Below are 17,769 nucleotides of genomic sequence, written 5' to 3'. Positions count from 1 at the left end.
CATTGCCATGACCCAAAAATGACTTTTTTCGAGTTATTAGCGGTCTGGTCTGCAGTTAGTGGTTAGACAACACCAATGGCTGGGTTGCTGCTGAAAGACCACTGTGTGTCTGGGTTGTATTTTTAATGGAAGCCACAATGCCTACCATTATGTATTATTATATTATTACAATGTCTTGTGCATTAGACATGTCTGTCTTGATATGTGGGCAAGACAGATCTGTTTGCCAAAGAAAAATTTCAAAGGTGAGTAAATATATGCTACTATGCTAGGGTCAAAAAGGTGTTACACTTTTCTATTGGGTTTTTCGTTTGCTGCTTCTCATTGGCCACTCTTGCATGGTACGATTTTCTCAAGCAATGCAGATGGTTTCAGAATACCTAGCAATATATAGCAGGCCATATAAAGAGTTCCATATTAGAAAGTTGGTTGGCTGTTATTCTGAACATCTTGCTTCTGTGTTGATGGAACAAAGTACCAAAGCAAGATGTTCAGAATAACAGCCAACCAACTTTCTAACACCGACTTACAATGCAAGCCAGAACAGAATAACAGCCAAGTAACTAGCATTTTCACGAGGAGGAAACCCCATACTTGTCCTATGAGGATATATGCGATCCGTAATTTTTTTAATAAAGGTGCAGTCTGCACGTCAGTAAATGATTGTCCAAAATGATTTTTTTCTGCAAATCTGAATATCTCCCCCCACCTAGGCAGTGACGGGCAGTTTATACAGCCTAATCAGAGCCAGGGGCCTCTGCTGTACTGTGCAGTTTTGCCGTTATACTGAAATAATGGTACTTAAAATAAAATAAAAAATAACTTTTAACAACCCAATTCATAATTACTGTCAGTGTTTTAATTCTTTCTGATGGATTAGTGTTTCAAGCATGCAAATAAAGTGCATCCAGAAAGTATTCACAGCGCTTCACTTTTTCCACATTTTGTTATGTTACATTCCAAAATGGAGTAAATTCATTCTTTTCCTCAAAATTCTACAAACAATTCCCCATAATGACAATGTGAAAGAAGTCTGTTTATAATCTGTGCTAATTTTTTTTATGAATAAAAAGGAAACCATCACATGTACATAAGTATTCACAGCCTTTGCCATGACACTTAAAATTGATGGTAAATTCATTTGATTGGATGTGATTTGGAACGGCACACACCAGTCTATATATGGTCCCACAGTTATGCCCCTATTCACACTGGGGCAGTGCAGGCGCCGGCGGTAAAATGGTGCTATTTTTAGCACCGCTTTACCGTCGTTTTAGCAGCGGTATTTGGTCAATAGCAGGGCGGTTTTACCCCCCTGCTAGTGGCAGAGAAAGGGTTAAAAGCACCGCAAAGCGCTGCTACAGTAGCGCTTTGCCGTCGATATTGCCACCCTGCCCCATTCATTTCAATGGGCAGGAGCGGTATATACACTGCTCCTTCACCGCTCCAAAGATGCTGCTAGCAGGACTTTTTTTTTTTTTTTTGCCATCTTGCCCCTTGGATTTTCACACTGGAGTGTGAGGAGCGGCTCTTTCAGACGCAATTTTTTAGCGCTGTAGTGCCTGCAAAGTGCCCCAGTGTAAAAGGGGTCTTAAAGTTATTGTAAGGCTTCGTGTTTTATTTTTTAAATAACAAACATGTCATACTTGCCTCCACTGTGCAGCTCATTTTACAGAGTGGTCCCTCGGTGGCTCTCACGGCTCCTCCTCTCATCAGATAACACCCTGGGAGAAGCGCTCTCCCAGGGGGGTTATCATGCGGGTGCAATCCCGAGTCCAGCATTTGGGTTCATAGACACGAATGTCAGACTTGGCCCCGGCACCCTTGCCGTTGGATTTAAATTCACAGCAGTGGGATCCAATGGCTGCGCTGCTATCAATCTATCCAACCAAGAGCCAGGACCTCGAGCAGAGAGGGAAAGCGCATCTCCGCCAAGGGAATTACAGGGATGTCAGAGCAAAAACCAAGCCATGTAAAGTAAAATAAATTGTCTGTAGACCTCCGAGACAGGATCTGGGGAAGGGTACAGAAAAATGTCTGCAGAAGTGAAGGTCCCAATGAGCACAGTGACCTCCATCTGTAAATGAAAGAAGTTTGTAACCACCAGAACTCTTCCTAGAGCGGGCCGCCCGGCCAAACTGAGCGATCGGGGGAGAAGAACCTTAGGGTGGTGACCAGGAACCAATGGTCCCTCTGACAGAGCTCCAGCTTTCTCTGTAGAGAGAAGAGAACCTTCCAGAAGAACAACCATCTCTGTAGCACTCCACCAATCATGCATTTATGGTAGAGTGTCCAGTAAAAGGTAGATGGCAGCCTGCCTGGAGTTTGCCAAAAGGCACCTGAAGGGCTCACAGGCCAGTGTAGGCCTGTAGAAGGAGCCGAATGCTCAGAGCGTGTTGCCTTGCTTTGCTTTTCTCTCACTTATATGATCTCTTGAGTCCACTGGTGACATCATACCCATGGGACGGTCCACGCCTTTACAGCACGACTTCCTACAGTGTCCTCTCAGACCAGTGTAGGCCTATAGAAGGACCTGAATGCTCCAAGTGTGCAGCCTTGCCTTTCTCACTTGTCGGCAATCTCTCAACTCCACTGGTGACGATCCACACCATTACAGTTTGACTTCTTGATTCCTTGAGGCTCTGGGTATTGCCTATCTCCTTCCAACTGAGCATCTGGAACTGTCGCACTCCCCGACGGCATGCACCACGTCCTTCGCTCTCTATCTTCCTGTGAATACATATGTACATGTGATTTTTTTTTTGTTTTTATTTTTAATACATTTTGCAAAGATTTCAAGCTTTCATGTTGTCATTATGGGGTATTTGTAGAATTTTGAGGAAAATAATGAATTTAATATATTTTGAAATAAGGCTGTAACCTAAAATGTGGAAAAAGTAAAGCGCTGTGAATACCTTACGGATGCACTGTAGACCTGAAGGAGACAGGGTATGCAGTCATTTCTGAAATATAGTCTTCCTTTAGGACTAGACAGATTAGGGGAAAGAATAATAATGATTTGTGTTAGGTTTCATGCTGGCTAAATAAAATCTGGCCCATGAGATTAAGGCAAACAGTTAACAGTGCCAAGTTTCCAGGTTTTCTAACTTCTAGGGTGTTCAGATTTTGGATATTGATCCTTGGAAATGCCCACAGTTTCAAAACTGAGCAATCTCACTATAAAATTATTATTGCTTTTTAATTTTATATTTTTTTTAATGTCTTTTTTTTTTTTTTTAAAGAACTAATTTACGCCTATGTAATTGTCCTTGTTAGTGCTGCAATGCACTAGGAGACTAGTCCTCTGTGTATGTTGAATTAAAATGTGCACATTCTGATTTAGGTTAGTGATCGTTTTTTTTTTAAATGACCCAGGAGTTGCCATTGCTGCCTTGGTTTTGAAGGGACAGGGACTGGTCCTCTCATCGTTCTCCTTCTTTCACTAATTTGTAACGGAGTCAGGACAAACCTTCTATGATAGGCATTTATAGGTTTTTGTTTTCTTTATCACCTTTTCCCACCAACCCCCTGCACATTCAAACAAGGGTTTTTTTTTTTGTTTTTTGTTTTCAATACCTTACCTGAAGTTTGAAAATCCTCTTCGTAGCCCCTCTGACATCATCAGACGAGGGCTTGGAGTAAGGGTCAAGGCATCACTTTCTCCTGGCACTGTCAGGCACATTCGCTCAATTCCCCAGGAGATGTAGACAATACTGTACCATCAATCACAACGCCTGGATTGCAGCTTGGAATGCTCTGCACTGTCTGGAATTGAGGAAGAAAATTATCCGATGTGACAACGGCTAACGGCTACAGTGGCTGCACACAGTGACAACGCTGCAGTGAATTCAGTGCAGCGCATTTATTATTGTCACCTGCCAAAAGAAGTGTTATTCACTACCAATATCGGCAGACTTTTTTGAATAAATGAAAACCCCACCAATATAGAAAGTATGCTTTAACAATTTACATTAATGTTTCAGCTAACTTTAATTTTTTTTTATCTATAGTTCTGCTTTAAAAACATTCTACCGAATGCACTTTCCTTTCGGTCCATTCATGCATATTGCAGTAATGTGAGTGTTATGGCGTGCTGCAGTACTACATTCGATTCATTTTGCACCCAGTTCTGGAAAAATTATTCCTACTCCTATTTCGTATTAGCACATTGCGGCTCTACAAAGCATCACATGCTCTACCATGCATTGAGGCATTGCACACCTTTTTAATAAGCGATGGGTATGAATGGGTCCCTAATGCTCAGCTGTCCCCAATTACAATGGCAGGTCTGTTGGCTGTTAACGCATTTTAATACAGCAGAATGCCATAAAGCTTAGAGTTACTTCTTGCAACATTTTAAACTATGCATGCACACTTATGTTTTTATTGTTTTACATATAAAGCTCTTGGAGGTGAAATAGCTGTGCGCAGAGTGGGCAATGCAAGCTGAACTATCCCTGAACTGAATAATAGATGAGGCAACGTTGATGGAGATGGCAGGTGTTAAAGCAATTGTAAATAACCGTACGTGTGTGCCTCCAAGTCCGGGTAACAGATGAGCAGTTGACATGAGGCAGCATGTGAAGGAAGTAACATACAAAGTACAGTAGCCTTCTTGTTCTGTATAAAAAGCAGATTTAACTATTTGCTGTAAAGGAAACCTATACTATTATCTGAACGGGGGATGTTTTAGGCAAACTGGCACTGCAAGAATTTTTTAAAACTGTGAATACCCCCCCCCCCCCCCCAAACAGTGTTTATTATTTGCCTGAGATTTACCACCTACTATGCAATGTGAGGGCAACCACCACCTGATTGTACAACCTCTATTAAATATCTTAAGTAAAGTTTGTGTTGCTTATGTGGAAAACTTAAAATGTAGCCATCTTCAAATGTGATGGACTTCTTGATCTCAAGCAAGAACCTTTTATATCGTCCTATAGCCAGCTGTCTCATTCTAAGCTGCCCGTAGAAAATTGCCTTTTAATCTAAACTGTATAGGATGGTGCAGACAGTGTGATAATAGAATCCATATGTTCCAATGATATAGACCTTTTGGAAATGGGATCTCGTTTTTAGTCATATAACCCTACCATCTTCACTCTTCTCTCTACACATGCTCTGAGATTTCCAGAATTCACTTAATAATAATAATAATAATAATTAAGTGAAATTTTAATTGTTTTTGTTTTTTTCTTAAATGCCAAAATATTTCTTGCAAATGGTAATAATCATTTTTTTGTTTCCCTTCTCTTTGTCAGCAAGTTACGGGTAGAAGCTTTGGAGACAAAGACTTTCGCACGGGACTGGAAAATGGAATCCTACTCTGCGAGTAAGCTCATTTGTTATTTGTTCTTAGTGGGTGATTAGTGCTCATTATGTTGAAGACTGCTTTTAATGTTGTCCATAGAGCAAGATAGAAGATTTCCCCTTGTAGGGCAGATGTTTAGGAGTAAAATACCCCCTCACTTTGGGAGACGTCTTCTAATTTCTGTTATGTTTTTATGATTGGAAGTTAAGGTACACAGCAAAAATAGCCTTGCAGAGATTTTAACATTTCATTACTCTATCCAACAAAAGAAAGTGTAAAAAAACAAAACGTGTAGATAGTTCTCTTCCAGCATAGGTAGCCAGCAGATGTTGGGGTGCAGGTCAGAATTACAGGTTTAACTTGAGTATCTAAGTCAAAGGATGGCAACATAATGAACTTTAAAGCTGAACTTCAGAGAACTAACGAGGGTTAAAGCAGAGTTTCAGTTCCCCAAACTTTTTTACAGACTGCTCTGTAATTGTCCAAACGGGTACATTAACATTTGCAACATGCAATACTGTAGGTGTTGCACTTTTACTTTCTTGAAAAATAGTTTACTTGCAGATCTCGGAAGAAGGTAGGTTCAATTTTAGCTGTGGGCATCTGAAGCCCCCCTGTCTTCATTTCTGGGCAGTTGGCTACCCAGCATGAACCTCCCGATCTCACGCATGTGCAGTTAGGCCGCTGCACAACTCTCCTTCCTGACAGGTTGTAAATGCGTAATTTTGGCAGTAGGTGATTCTCAAGGGCTCCTGGGATACATGACGCCACTAGCCCAGAAACCCTTGCAAATTGCCTAGGCGGGGAAGGAAGGAAGTACAGAAGAAATCGCACTATTAAAGATATTTCCAATTGGAGAAAAAAAATTGCATTGGGAAAAGGATGTAGCTCATTCTTTTCCTAGTGCAATTTTTTATTTTTTTCGTATACCATAGAGAGAGAGAGAGAGAGAGAGAGTGCAGAAAATGGGTGGCACTACGCTTTAAAGAGTGTTACTTCTACATTTCATATTCCTGATGTGTATGTTGTACTATGTACAAGTATTCTATTCCGTTTGTATTTCTTTCTTTGTTTGTTTGAAATCCCTGGTGATCTTTCATGTCCCCCAGATGGCCACTGGGGAGATCACATGACCACACCAGCGTACCCTCAGAATAGGTAAATATAAGCATCTTTCTTCACAGGGTAGTTAGAATATGATTTAGAAGGGTTTGGAAGAAGGTTTAAGCATAGCTAGACAACTTTATTTCATTAATTCCAAAGGAAAAAAAGACCTTCATACATTGATTGCCCTTTCCCCTTACTATACCAAACACACTTCCCTTCTACAGAGTGTGTCCCTCTGGGGCTCAGATTTATAGAGCAGGCCTACTTCCAAGAGGTTCATGGTTTGATCACCAGACTATCAGTATAACTGTATGAAAAAAAACTGAGCATGCCAGTCTTGCCTGGTGACCTCTCTCATTCCTGTCTTGTCATAACACAAAATTGAGCAAAAGAAGACCCTATATAGGGTAGGCATTGTGAATTAAAGCGTGTTTAACCAAAGAATTCTGAACAGTTACGGCACATCTTAAAAGCATTCTGCATGCCGGCATGTTCTGAAGGCCTGACATTCCGTAAGAATTTGTCCTTATAAACTGAAATGAAAGCCATAACTCATTGCTTCAGTAGGGGAAGTGGGCACTTGGGCCACAGTATCGTTTTGTTTTATTACCACTGGTTAATCTTACAGCAAATGTGACAGCACAGAGGACCCCAACTGTGTCATATGAGGGGAGGAAGGGTTTAATCCTATTTTATATTAGATAAAATCTCTTCTTTCATTTAACCACTTTACCTTATATAAAAACACATTTTTAAAGATTCTATATTTGATATATGGGAGCAGGCAAGTATCTCTCATTTGAAAATATAAGCAACACCCAGTGTCAATTCTATGTTAGTTCCCCAAGTGCAACATCATGGCTTCTTGAGCCTTGTAAGCCCATGTACACACGGTCGGAGATTTTGCCAACCAAATCCGTCAGATTTTGCCCGTCGGATTTAGTCGGAGGAATTGTGTCCAAAACTGTGGCATACACACGGTCGGGCCAAGTTGGCGAAAAATCCAATCTTTCAGAACGTAATTTCGTTACGATGGGACTACATTCAGGCTAGTAGCCAATAGCTTTGATGTAGGAATTTGATCTGAGCATGCGTGGCACTTGGTTCGATGAAAATGCTCTACACATGATCGGATTAGGTCCGTCCGGCCCAGTTGGTCGGGAAATATTTCCAACATGTTGGAAAATTGGGTCGGACGGAGATTCGGACGGAATCAGTCCGATGCATACCACACACAGTCGGATTATCTGACGATACGGTCTGATAAGACTCATTCCGACAGATTCTCCGACCATGTGTACAAGGGCTTAGAGTGTTTGTGGGCTTACATCCTATAGTGGATCTAAAAAGTTTACACACCCCTGATAAAATGTCCGGTTTCTGTGATGTAACAAAATGAGACAAAGATAAATTCTGTTTTTTTTTTTTTTTACACCTTTTTAATGTGACCTATAAACTGTACAACTCAGTTGAACAACAAACTGAAATCTTTTAGGTGGAGGAACGTTAAAATATGGTTGCAATATTTGCCCACTCTTTGCAAAAGCACTCCAAATCCGTCAGATTGCGAGGGCATCTCCTGTGCACAGACCTCTTCAAATCATCCCGCAGGTTTTCAATTGGATTCAGGTCTGGGCTCTGGGTAGGCCATTCCAAAACTTTAATCTTCCTCTGGTGAAGCCATTCCTTGATTTGGATGTATGCTTTTGGTCGTTGTCATGCTGAAAGATGAAGTCCCTCTTCATGTTCCGCTTTCTAGCTGAACCCTCAAGGTTTTGTGCCAGTAATGACTGGTATTTGGAACTGTTCATAATTCCCTTTACCTTGACTAAGGCCCCTGTTCTTTTGGGAGACTTCATGTGTGTTTTTTTTATTTTATTTATTTTTTTGCTAAATTTTGCTGGGGTTGGATGTTTTTCTTAAGAAAAGGCTTCCTTCTTGCGACTATACCCCATAGCCCAGACATATGAAGAATATGGGAGATTGTTGTCACATGTACCACACAGCCAGTACTTACCAGATATTCCTGCAGCTCCTTTAATGTTGCTGTAGGCCATTTGGCAGCCTCTCTAATCAGTTTTAATCTTGTCTGTTCATCAATTTTGGAGGGACATCCAGTTCTTGGTAATGTCACTGTTGTGCCATATTTCTCCACTTGATGACTGTCTTCACTCTGTTCCATGGTATATCTAATGCCTTGGAAATTCTTTTGTACCCTTCTCCTAACTGATACCTTTTAACAATGAGATCCTTCTGATGCTTTGCAAGCTCTCTACAGACCATGGCTTTTGTTGTAGGATGCGACTAAGAAAATGTCAGGAAAGACCTACTAGAACATCAGAACTTTATTTGGGGTTAATCAGAAGCACTTTAAATGATGGCAGGTGTGTACTGACTCCTATTTATCATGAGTTTGAATGTGATTGCTTAATTCTGAACACAGCTGCATCCCCAGTTATAAGAGGGTGTGCACACTTATGCAACCACATTATTTTAGTTTTTTCTTTTTACCCCCCCCCCCCCCCTTTAAAAGATTTCAGTTTGTTTTTTAATTGTTGTCCAGTTTGTCACATTAAAGGTGAAAAAAGTTCTGAACTGATTTTCTTTTGTCATTTATTTTTTATATTACAGAACCCTGTCATTTTAATAGGGGTGTGTAGACTTTGTATATCCACTGTATATGAGATTGGACATCCTATCTCAAAATCGTAGGCACTAATGAGGTCGTCCCCCTTCCTATGCAAAAAAAAGAGGGGCGGGTTAACAAGGGCTACTCCAAATAGGTTACCATGTGACACCAGTGGTGTTTGAGGACTGTCTTGATACCCAGAGATTAAACAAAATTAGTTAAAAAGAATTGTATACATTTTATTTAAAGAAATTGATTTGTTAAGCGTTATTGATGAACAACCAGTATACAGGTTTATACCATCATAACATAGACAATATAACATTTAAGTAGTGCCCTGCCCCCCATTGGAAGGAGACAAGGAGAAGAAAACTTGTGCCCAAGCTGATGGTGTCCTTTACTAGTTTTGCGACAAAGTCGCTTCTTCATAAGGTCTCTTGGTGCATCTAAAATTAAGTGAATACAATCTCATAGTTCTAGTTATACAAAGTTAACTTGCTACAATAGAAACACACTGTAGTCTTTCAAAATTACAGACATGGAGTAAGTTTACAATGATGACAAAGATAGTGACCAAGATCCCCAAAGGGAGCCTTCAAAATAGGCACGGGTGGCACCCCCGCAAGGGTTTGCCACCCCTGGGGCGGACACGGGAGGCAAAGTAAACAGAGACGGCTGTAGATAACAAAATTGAAAAAAGAATATATAAATATAGCTAGCATATCATATTCACCAACGCATGTGGTGAATATATGTTAAAAAAAGGGGGGTAAACTGCGCTATTAGAAAAACCCTCCCTCTAAGCAGCAACTCAAATCGTAATACTCTGATAATATGCACACTAAAAAAGAAAAAGCTGCGCTCAAAACCACAAAAATTTGTGCTAAATACAAACTATATGCATTTAAAAGCGTGAGTGATTAAATGTATATAAAACGTGAATAACAGATAATATATAATTTGCTTAAACATATAAACCATATGATAAAAAATGATTGTCTTACAAGAATGAACCCCCTATACCATAAAAGTATTGTGTGATCAAACTAATCAACAATCTGCAAATGCAGACAAGTGAAAGACACCAAAATTAATATGTGTGCCCTCATATAATTACACTTCTAAAATCAAAATTTCAAAAAAGGCTCAAACTAAAGGTGAATGCAATGTAAAGTGAAACAAAAAGGGAAAGAAAAAATAGTCCCATTAAATCCCAAAGGTTGATGTTAATCGGTAAGTGATATAAGTTCATGTAGAAAAAATGACATCCACATCCCTTCGTGTAAAAGATAATCCAAAGGAAACACCTCCACCGATAAGCAGAGAAGGGGGGGCCGCTTACCGGAACTTAAGATCTCAGTTTTACCTGAGATCAAAAGAGCACATAGATCAAAGATCTGGCTGAACCATCACAGGACCCGCAGAGGAATGTCCTCAATGCAGATACCAGTTGGTAAAACGAAGGTGCCACAATTCATATAAATGAAACAGAAAGAGCTCCCATAGCGTAAAAACCCTTATTTATTTAAATAAAAGCTAAATCAATACACTCACATGTGTGAAGAGTATAAAACGTTTTTCAATACCGAGCCGGCCGGCTCTCGGCTGCCGCCCACACTTCCGGGTCTTTGCGTAAACGCGGTGACGTCAACACGCCGTACCTCCCTATGCGTTTCGTCACTAGACAGACGTGTTCACGGGATGCGGGGACGCATCTTTTACACGAAGGGATGTGGATGTCATTTTTTTTTCTACATGAACTTATATCACTTACCGATTAACATCAACCTTTGGGATTTAATGGGACTATTTTTTCTTTTTTTTGTTTCACTTTACATTGCATTCACCTTTAGTTTGAGCCTTTTTTGAAATTTTGATTTTAGAAGTGTAATTATATGAGGGCACACATATTAATTTTGGTGTCTTTCACATTGTTGATTAGTTTGATCACACGATACTTTTATCTTGTAAGACAATCATTTTTTATCATGGTTTATATGTTTAAGCAAATTATATATTATCTGTTGTTCACGTTTTATATACATTTAATCACTCACGCTTTTAAATGCATATAGTTTGTATTTAGCACAAATTTTTGTGCTTTTGAGCGCAGCTTTTTCTTTTTTAGTGTGGTGAATATATAGCTAAAACACTGGCATCATTTAGGGTAGGCTAAAAAAGAGGAGCTCCAATGGGAGAAAAAAAAAGGAAAAGGGGGGGGGAAATAAAATTGGGGGGCAGGAGAGGGGAGGAAGGGGAGGAGGGAAAGGAGAGGGGAAGGGAATGGGAAAGGGGGGGGGAAATGGGAAAGGGGGGGAAAGGAGAGGGGGGAGGAAGAAGGGGGAACAAGGAGGGGAAAAGGGAAGTTGGAAGGGGGAGGGGAAAGAAAAATTGGGAGGGGAGAAGGGGAAAAGAGGAAAAAGGCCAAGCGACAAGAGGATCACCAGTTGGTCAAACAGAAGGGGGAGAGGATAGAAAAGGGAACAAGCCTAAATCCTTATAATGGAGCATTAGTCAAATAGCAGAAAGGGGGGAAAAACGCATGTGAAAATACCCACCCTAATAGAGGTTTGCTGCTAATATAAAGATGAAGCCTGGGGACCTGAAATACTGCACAGCAACCGAATATGCAATTATTTTTGATTTCCTGGAAGTCAGGTAAAAAGCAATTGGTAACTATCGCTGGTTAGATCAAGCCTGTAAAAAAGAATAACATAGGAATTGGGGTTAATAATAGTCCCCAACCTTGACCAACAGTGAAGTTACAGAGGAAATCATATGGGCACTGCACGGAGGCTATCCCACATTATCTCAGAAAGTTACCTTAGGGTGCTGTAATCATTGCGTGGTCCCTGGGTTGTGTGCCGGCTCTGGGATAAGGCAATCTGATAGACGCCTTTTTGAAGCCTCCAATCGTCACTACACATCGGCAAACTCTGATGTCGCCGGGTCCGCTGCTCCTAGTGCGCATGCGTCAGGAATGACTGTGCGCACCAGCTCTTTGTTCCTATGGAAACCCCACGGACCAAGAGCACAGACGGATACTCCCCTCAGAGGGGGAGGGAGATCCGTTCTGCTGGAGAGGTGCATGTCCGCCCCTAGGAGAAGAATTCCTCATGCCCTAAGGCCACATAAGAGGAATTTCAATGGTCGGCCACGCTAATAGGTACATGCAAAAGCACTTCTTGAAAACCACACGTTGGCAGACGCTGAATGAGGACGTCGCCGGGTCCGCCTCTCCTAGTGCGCATGCGTCAGGAATGACTGCGCGCACCAGCTCTTGGTTCCTATGGAAACCCCACAGACAATCTGATTGGCTTCCAGTCTTGCCCCTCGCTTTTCCATTTTGAGTGCTACTGTATAGGGGGCTTCAAAAGACTGATGCAAGGTTAAATGTAGATACCTTCGTTATTTGAGTTTAAATAATAATAATTTAAAGACATAGTATCTATCCATAGTTCAGGTATAAATGATTGGCACTTTTGTTTTTAAATTAACGAGGTTCTGAATGGTAAAAGTGATATAAATTAGCCAAATACATAAAATAATTTTTTGCCAAACTGATGGAACGCCATGAAAAAATAATTTTTCTTTTTATATAATAATGTTTATAATGATAGAGTAATGTTATACTGTATAGCCATAGTAAATCCAGACGCTGTTCAGCGACATTCTATAGCTCAGTACCATAGAACAGCATGTATACAGTGCAGGTTGTCCTTTCTATGTTATAGGGGTGACACATAGCATATATTTAGCCCCTTTTCTCCACACCAATAATTTGCTGGCAGCGTGGGTGGGCTTCTGTCTTTTTCTCATTTTTTTTTTTGTTTATATGTACAAGTTTTCTTTCTTAAAACCTGTAATCTTGGTGCAATTAGTACATGTAATTAGAGACTCCCTTGGTTCGGTGCATTCATTGAGATCATGAATTGAGCAGGTCTAGAACTGGCATGTGGCCACAAATTAGGAGCGGAAATACGTGAGCTTTTATAGTGTGTCTTTTTAGATTTGTGGCTCTGGATTTTAGTTTAATTAGGTCTTGGAAGTAATTTACTTCCAAGGATGGAAACTGGAGTGCCAGATTTTTTATTTATTTTTTTGTGTAAATTATTCACAGCCAGATCTCATTTTGGTTAAACCTGCTATTGAAGATTGGCGAATATGGCCGCTTGAAGTAATGCTTTGTGGTATTTCTAAAATGTGTGCAAATGTTGTGTAGCATGAAATGTTTAAAATAAAGTTTTTTGTTTTTTTTTATTTTATTTATTTATTTTTTGTTTTTTGTTTTTTGTTTTTGTTTTTTTGTATTAAGATGCATTTTGACCTATTGTGTCAATAGCAAGAGATAAAAAAAAATCACCAGTAATATGGTTTCTTTATGGTACTTTGTAGTCAGCAGGCTTCAAAGAACCAACAGTCAAATGCTTGGACATTTAGCTTTTAAGCACTACATACAGACCACTGGTTGAAAACCTATGATTTCCATCCTAGCATTTATCTTGTGTAGTTGACTACTTTGCTCTCTGGATCTAAGCTTGTGAAAATGCACATTGTGTGCCACCTGTTTCCAAGCATCTACCTTTATCTTTCCATATTTTTTTATTTTATTTTTGTCATTGGATAGGAGACATTAGACCTTTCCTGTAAACACTGCAATGTTGCTAAATGTATTGCAGTGTATTTTTTATAAAATTACTATTAAAGGGCAGCATAATACAGATGAGTCAGCCTTCTTTATTTATTTTTCTCAACATGTTCCCTGCCAGTGCACCTAGTGCTATGTCTTCCAACAATATTTTAATAGTTAACATACGGGGATATAATTATTTACACCCTACTGATTACTTTCATACGTGCATCTAAAAATACTAAAAAGATGCTAGATTCCATTTGGGACTTCTTAAGAAAAGTCTCTTGGTGCACCTCCACCTTTAGATTGGGATCCAAGAGTCCACACCTAGTATAAAGGCTGCTTCAAACCACAACAAACTGTGCGTTGCAGCACGATAAGTTGGGCTGTTCACTCAAAATTAATGGGTGGTACCATAACTCAATGTATAACAATTTAGTACATGTATTTTTTTTTGCAGTGCATCTCTCTGCCACGATTTTTGTGGCATGGTGCGTTTGCAGCATAAGCGTGTTGTAGAGGTGCATTGCTGTGTCATTGACAATGAATAGCACCGCAACACACCAACATGTGTACAGTGCATTACTGCAACGTGGTGGTGTGAGCCAAACCTAAAATTAAAACAGAGCTGATTAAGGGGTTGTTTTTTAGGTTTCATTTGTGAAAATAAATGATTTTAATTACAAAATGTTTAGAAAATGTAGGAATGTTACTTAATGGTTATACTGAAAACCCAGCTGGTCAGTTTTTGCTTTCATTATTTAAGGGTCAATTCAGTTGTATCCAGTCTAGTGCATTTCATTGTGTTAAAGCAGTTGACACCCCATCAATTTGAATGGGGTGCCAACGAACCATAATGGACCTAGTGCATTAAGGTGTCATTCAGAAATAATGGCCTTGCAACGCCCTGCAGTTCATGAATTGTGATAACTTGTGTTTGAAGCTCTTAATACTGCAACACATAGGTCTGAATGGGCCATTGGGGTTTTATTCTTTGCTAATCAACCAGTTTAATTGTGGACTTGTTTTCATAGGGTTTGCGCTCCCTGATGAAATGGTTGCTTTTCTTCATTTGTTGGTTTGCTGTTTTCGTTTATAATTCTTAATTAAAACTGTTGTGACTTTTTCTGCAAATGATAGTCCTGTAGTCTTCTGGTAAAGTTCCTATTCTCTAATATATATGGTAACGAGAATCTGTATTGTGGGAGCTATGCTAATATGAGGCAAGCAGAGGGTAGTCGGCAGTACGTCCTGTAGTCTTTTTTTTTTTTTTTTTTTTTCCCCCGGCTTATTGACTTGCCATTCATTGTTTTGCTCAGTGTCTCTTGTGTGGACACAGCTATCAATGTAGAGGCAAGGCTTTGTTTTCTTATGTCGATGCCCTGATGACTGGTGATTTAATAACTGGGTTGATATGATCAAAAAGTAGCAGGAGTGGTGCTGAAATCACAAATCCACAAAATGAATGCAGCAGAAGCAGAGAGATCATTGCACTGCAGGTACACAGCTACAGCTTTCTCTCCAGTAAGGAGAACAGTATGCTGCATAGTAGTGACATTACCTAGTCTCTTTTCAAATCTTGTGAGACTAGCAGTCACAAGCAGTGTCACGCTTAGATGACCCCACATTGCAGATGTCCTACTATAGTTCCTGTAGGCACAGATGTGCCTAGGCATAGGAAGTATACTACTATTTTTTTTCAGGAGGATTTAATGAGAGCTACATTTTTCAGGGTATTACTGAGACACAACATGTTTTATAGATGTTCCCTATAAAACCGCAAAGCTTCACTTTTTGAGATCAGGTACACTTTAAGAGAGCTCTTCAGGATGTACAACTTTCTCATCAGGAAAGGTAATATGTTCTACAGCTGACAAAAGCACTATTTTCGTGTTCATTAGATGAAGTTTAGAATTTAACCATAGCAATGCACATCCTTTCTTCATGCTCTATTACAATAATAGAATGAACTCTTTGGCATTGTCTGGAAGCACTTCATTCATTAACTGGGGAAAAACTTGGAATTCACACTCTATGGTTAGTACAAACAAAGCATAATGAAAGACATGTCGGATAATGTACAATGAAAATTGGCAGAGAGCAGCGCTATAGATGAATCAAGTGAACAGTAATATGTGACATTGTTTAGCAGTTGTTTTAGTTCCTGTATATATTATTTAAACAGTGCCTACGCAGTATTTTCTCCTACACCTCTAAATATTTCCACTCTGTTTTCATATACCTCATTTTTATACACCTGTGATTAATCACCTTGAACGCCAATATTAAGTACCGTATATACTCGAGTATAAGCCGAGATTTTCAGCCTCTTTTTTGAGGCTGAAAGTGCCCCCTCGGCTTATACTCGAGTCACCGCTGTCTGACTGCTCGATCAGCGTATCGAGCAGACAGACGGCGGACATTAAAATTCAAAAGCCGCGCCTCCTTCTCCGCCTCCGCCTGTGATAGGCGGAACACTGAATTTCCCAGCAGTCAGTGTTCCACCTATCACGGACATCCGTTCATTCTCATACTACGGACGAGTATGAGAGGATGTCCGTGATAGGCGGAACACAGGCTGCTGGGAAATTGAGTGTTCCGCCTATCACAGGCGGAGGCGGAGGCGCGGCTTTTGAATTGTAGAATGGCCGCCGAGAAGAGCGGCGATCCTGGAGCGGCGATCCATCGGCACGACACGGGACGGAGGAGGCACGGCACGGAGGAGGCACGGCACGGGACGGAGGAGGCTCGGGACGACGGCGGCTCGGGACGGAGGCTTGGGACACAGGTAGGCTGGACACACACACAAGGCTGCACGGACACACACACACACACACACACACACACACACACACACACACACACACACACACACACACACACACACACACACACACACACACACACACGGATGGATGGATACACACACACACACACACACACACACAGGGATGGATGGATGGATGGATGGATACACACACACACACAGGGATGGATGGATGGATGAATACACACACACACACACACACACAGGGATGGATGGATGGATGGATACACACACAGGGATGGATGGACGGACACACACACAGGGATGGATGGATGGATGGATGGATGGATGGACACACACACAGGGATGGATGGACGGACACACACACAGGGATGGACGGACACACAGGGATGGACAGCCATGTCTCACCCTCGGCTTATACACGAGTCAATAAGTTTTCCAGTTTTTTGGGGGTAAATTGGGGGCCTCGGCTTATATTCGGGTCGGCCTATACTCGAGTATATACGGTAGTACAAATTCAGTCCTTGCTTCTAGTAAAGATTACTAATCAAAGATTCAAGTCGTAATTTCACAGTGGCTTCCACAGTGCGGTAAAGGAACTTTGCTGCTTCGACATTGGCTTTCTCAACTGCTTGTCTATTGCTTTATATGCTTATCATATGCACTTCTATCACACAGGTTAATTTTTAGGGTCCTAATGGACCAGAGGCACCTCGTGAGAACACCGATTTAAGAAGTTGAAGGGTTGTTGAGATACCATGATGAAGCAAGACTAATTGAATCCTTGTTAACTGAACAGAAATAAATTTGTACAAAACTGTAATGTTACATCATGATGACAGATTGAAAATGAATGGATTGATAAAGTGTGTGTGTGTGTGTGTGTGTGTACATACATACATACATACATACATACATACATACATACATACATACATACATACATACGTACATTTTATTTTTTTTCTTGTAATTTCTTTATTTTTCCATTGCACACAGAAAAGTCAAACGGTTTATCAAAAAAAGAATACAATGTCCTTTGAGCAGCGTTAACCAGACTGCCATTACGAGTAATAAACAGACACTGGGTGGTAAAAACACAGTACTATTTGTAACCAGGAAGATGACCAGGGCAACATTGAAGGTTACAAAGAAGATGGTTACCATTGTAGTAAGAACATTAAGGCAGACACTAAAGTAAGGTGAACATTCTGTAGAGTTAACGTCATGGAAAGTCTGCAAAAGGAAATGTTGCCAACTACAGGACCGAGGTTATGAATCCGAGTAAGGGCAGACAGGGT

General features: G+C 40.5%; 1 protein-coding gene across 9 annotated transcripts in view; it reads left to right on the top strand.

The window, feature by feature from the left end:
- LIMCH1 (LIM and calponin homology domains 1) overlaps positions 1-17,769 on the top strand; it is a 375,099-nt gene that overhangs the window by 135,202 nt on the left and 222,128 nt on the right. For 8 of the 9 annotated variants that reach the window (XM_077477572.1, XM_077477576.1, XM_077477575.1 and 5 more), the window contains one exon: positions 5,262-5,332. The exons of the other annotated variant lie outside the window; for it this stretch is intronic. In XM_077477572.1, coding sequence (XP_077333698.1) covers positions 5,262-5,332 — 71 coding nt within the window. The remainder of the gene's footprint in view (positions 1-5,261; positions 5,333-17,769) is intronic. 9 annotated transcript variants of the gene reach the window in all.

Source organism: Lithobates pipiens, unplaced genomic scaffold, assembly GCF_037356315.1.
Source record: "Lithobates pipiens isolate NorthernLeopardFrog02 unplaced genomic scaffold, aLitPip1_a1.2 Scaffold_13, whole genome shotgun sequence".
NCBI classification, from domain to species: Eukaryota; Metazoa; Chordata; class Amphibia; order Anura; family Ranidae; genus Lithobates; species Lithobates pipiens.
Note: the sequence above shows the minus strand (reverse complement) of the source record. Positions and strands in the feature narration are given on the sequence as shown.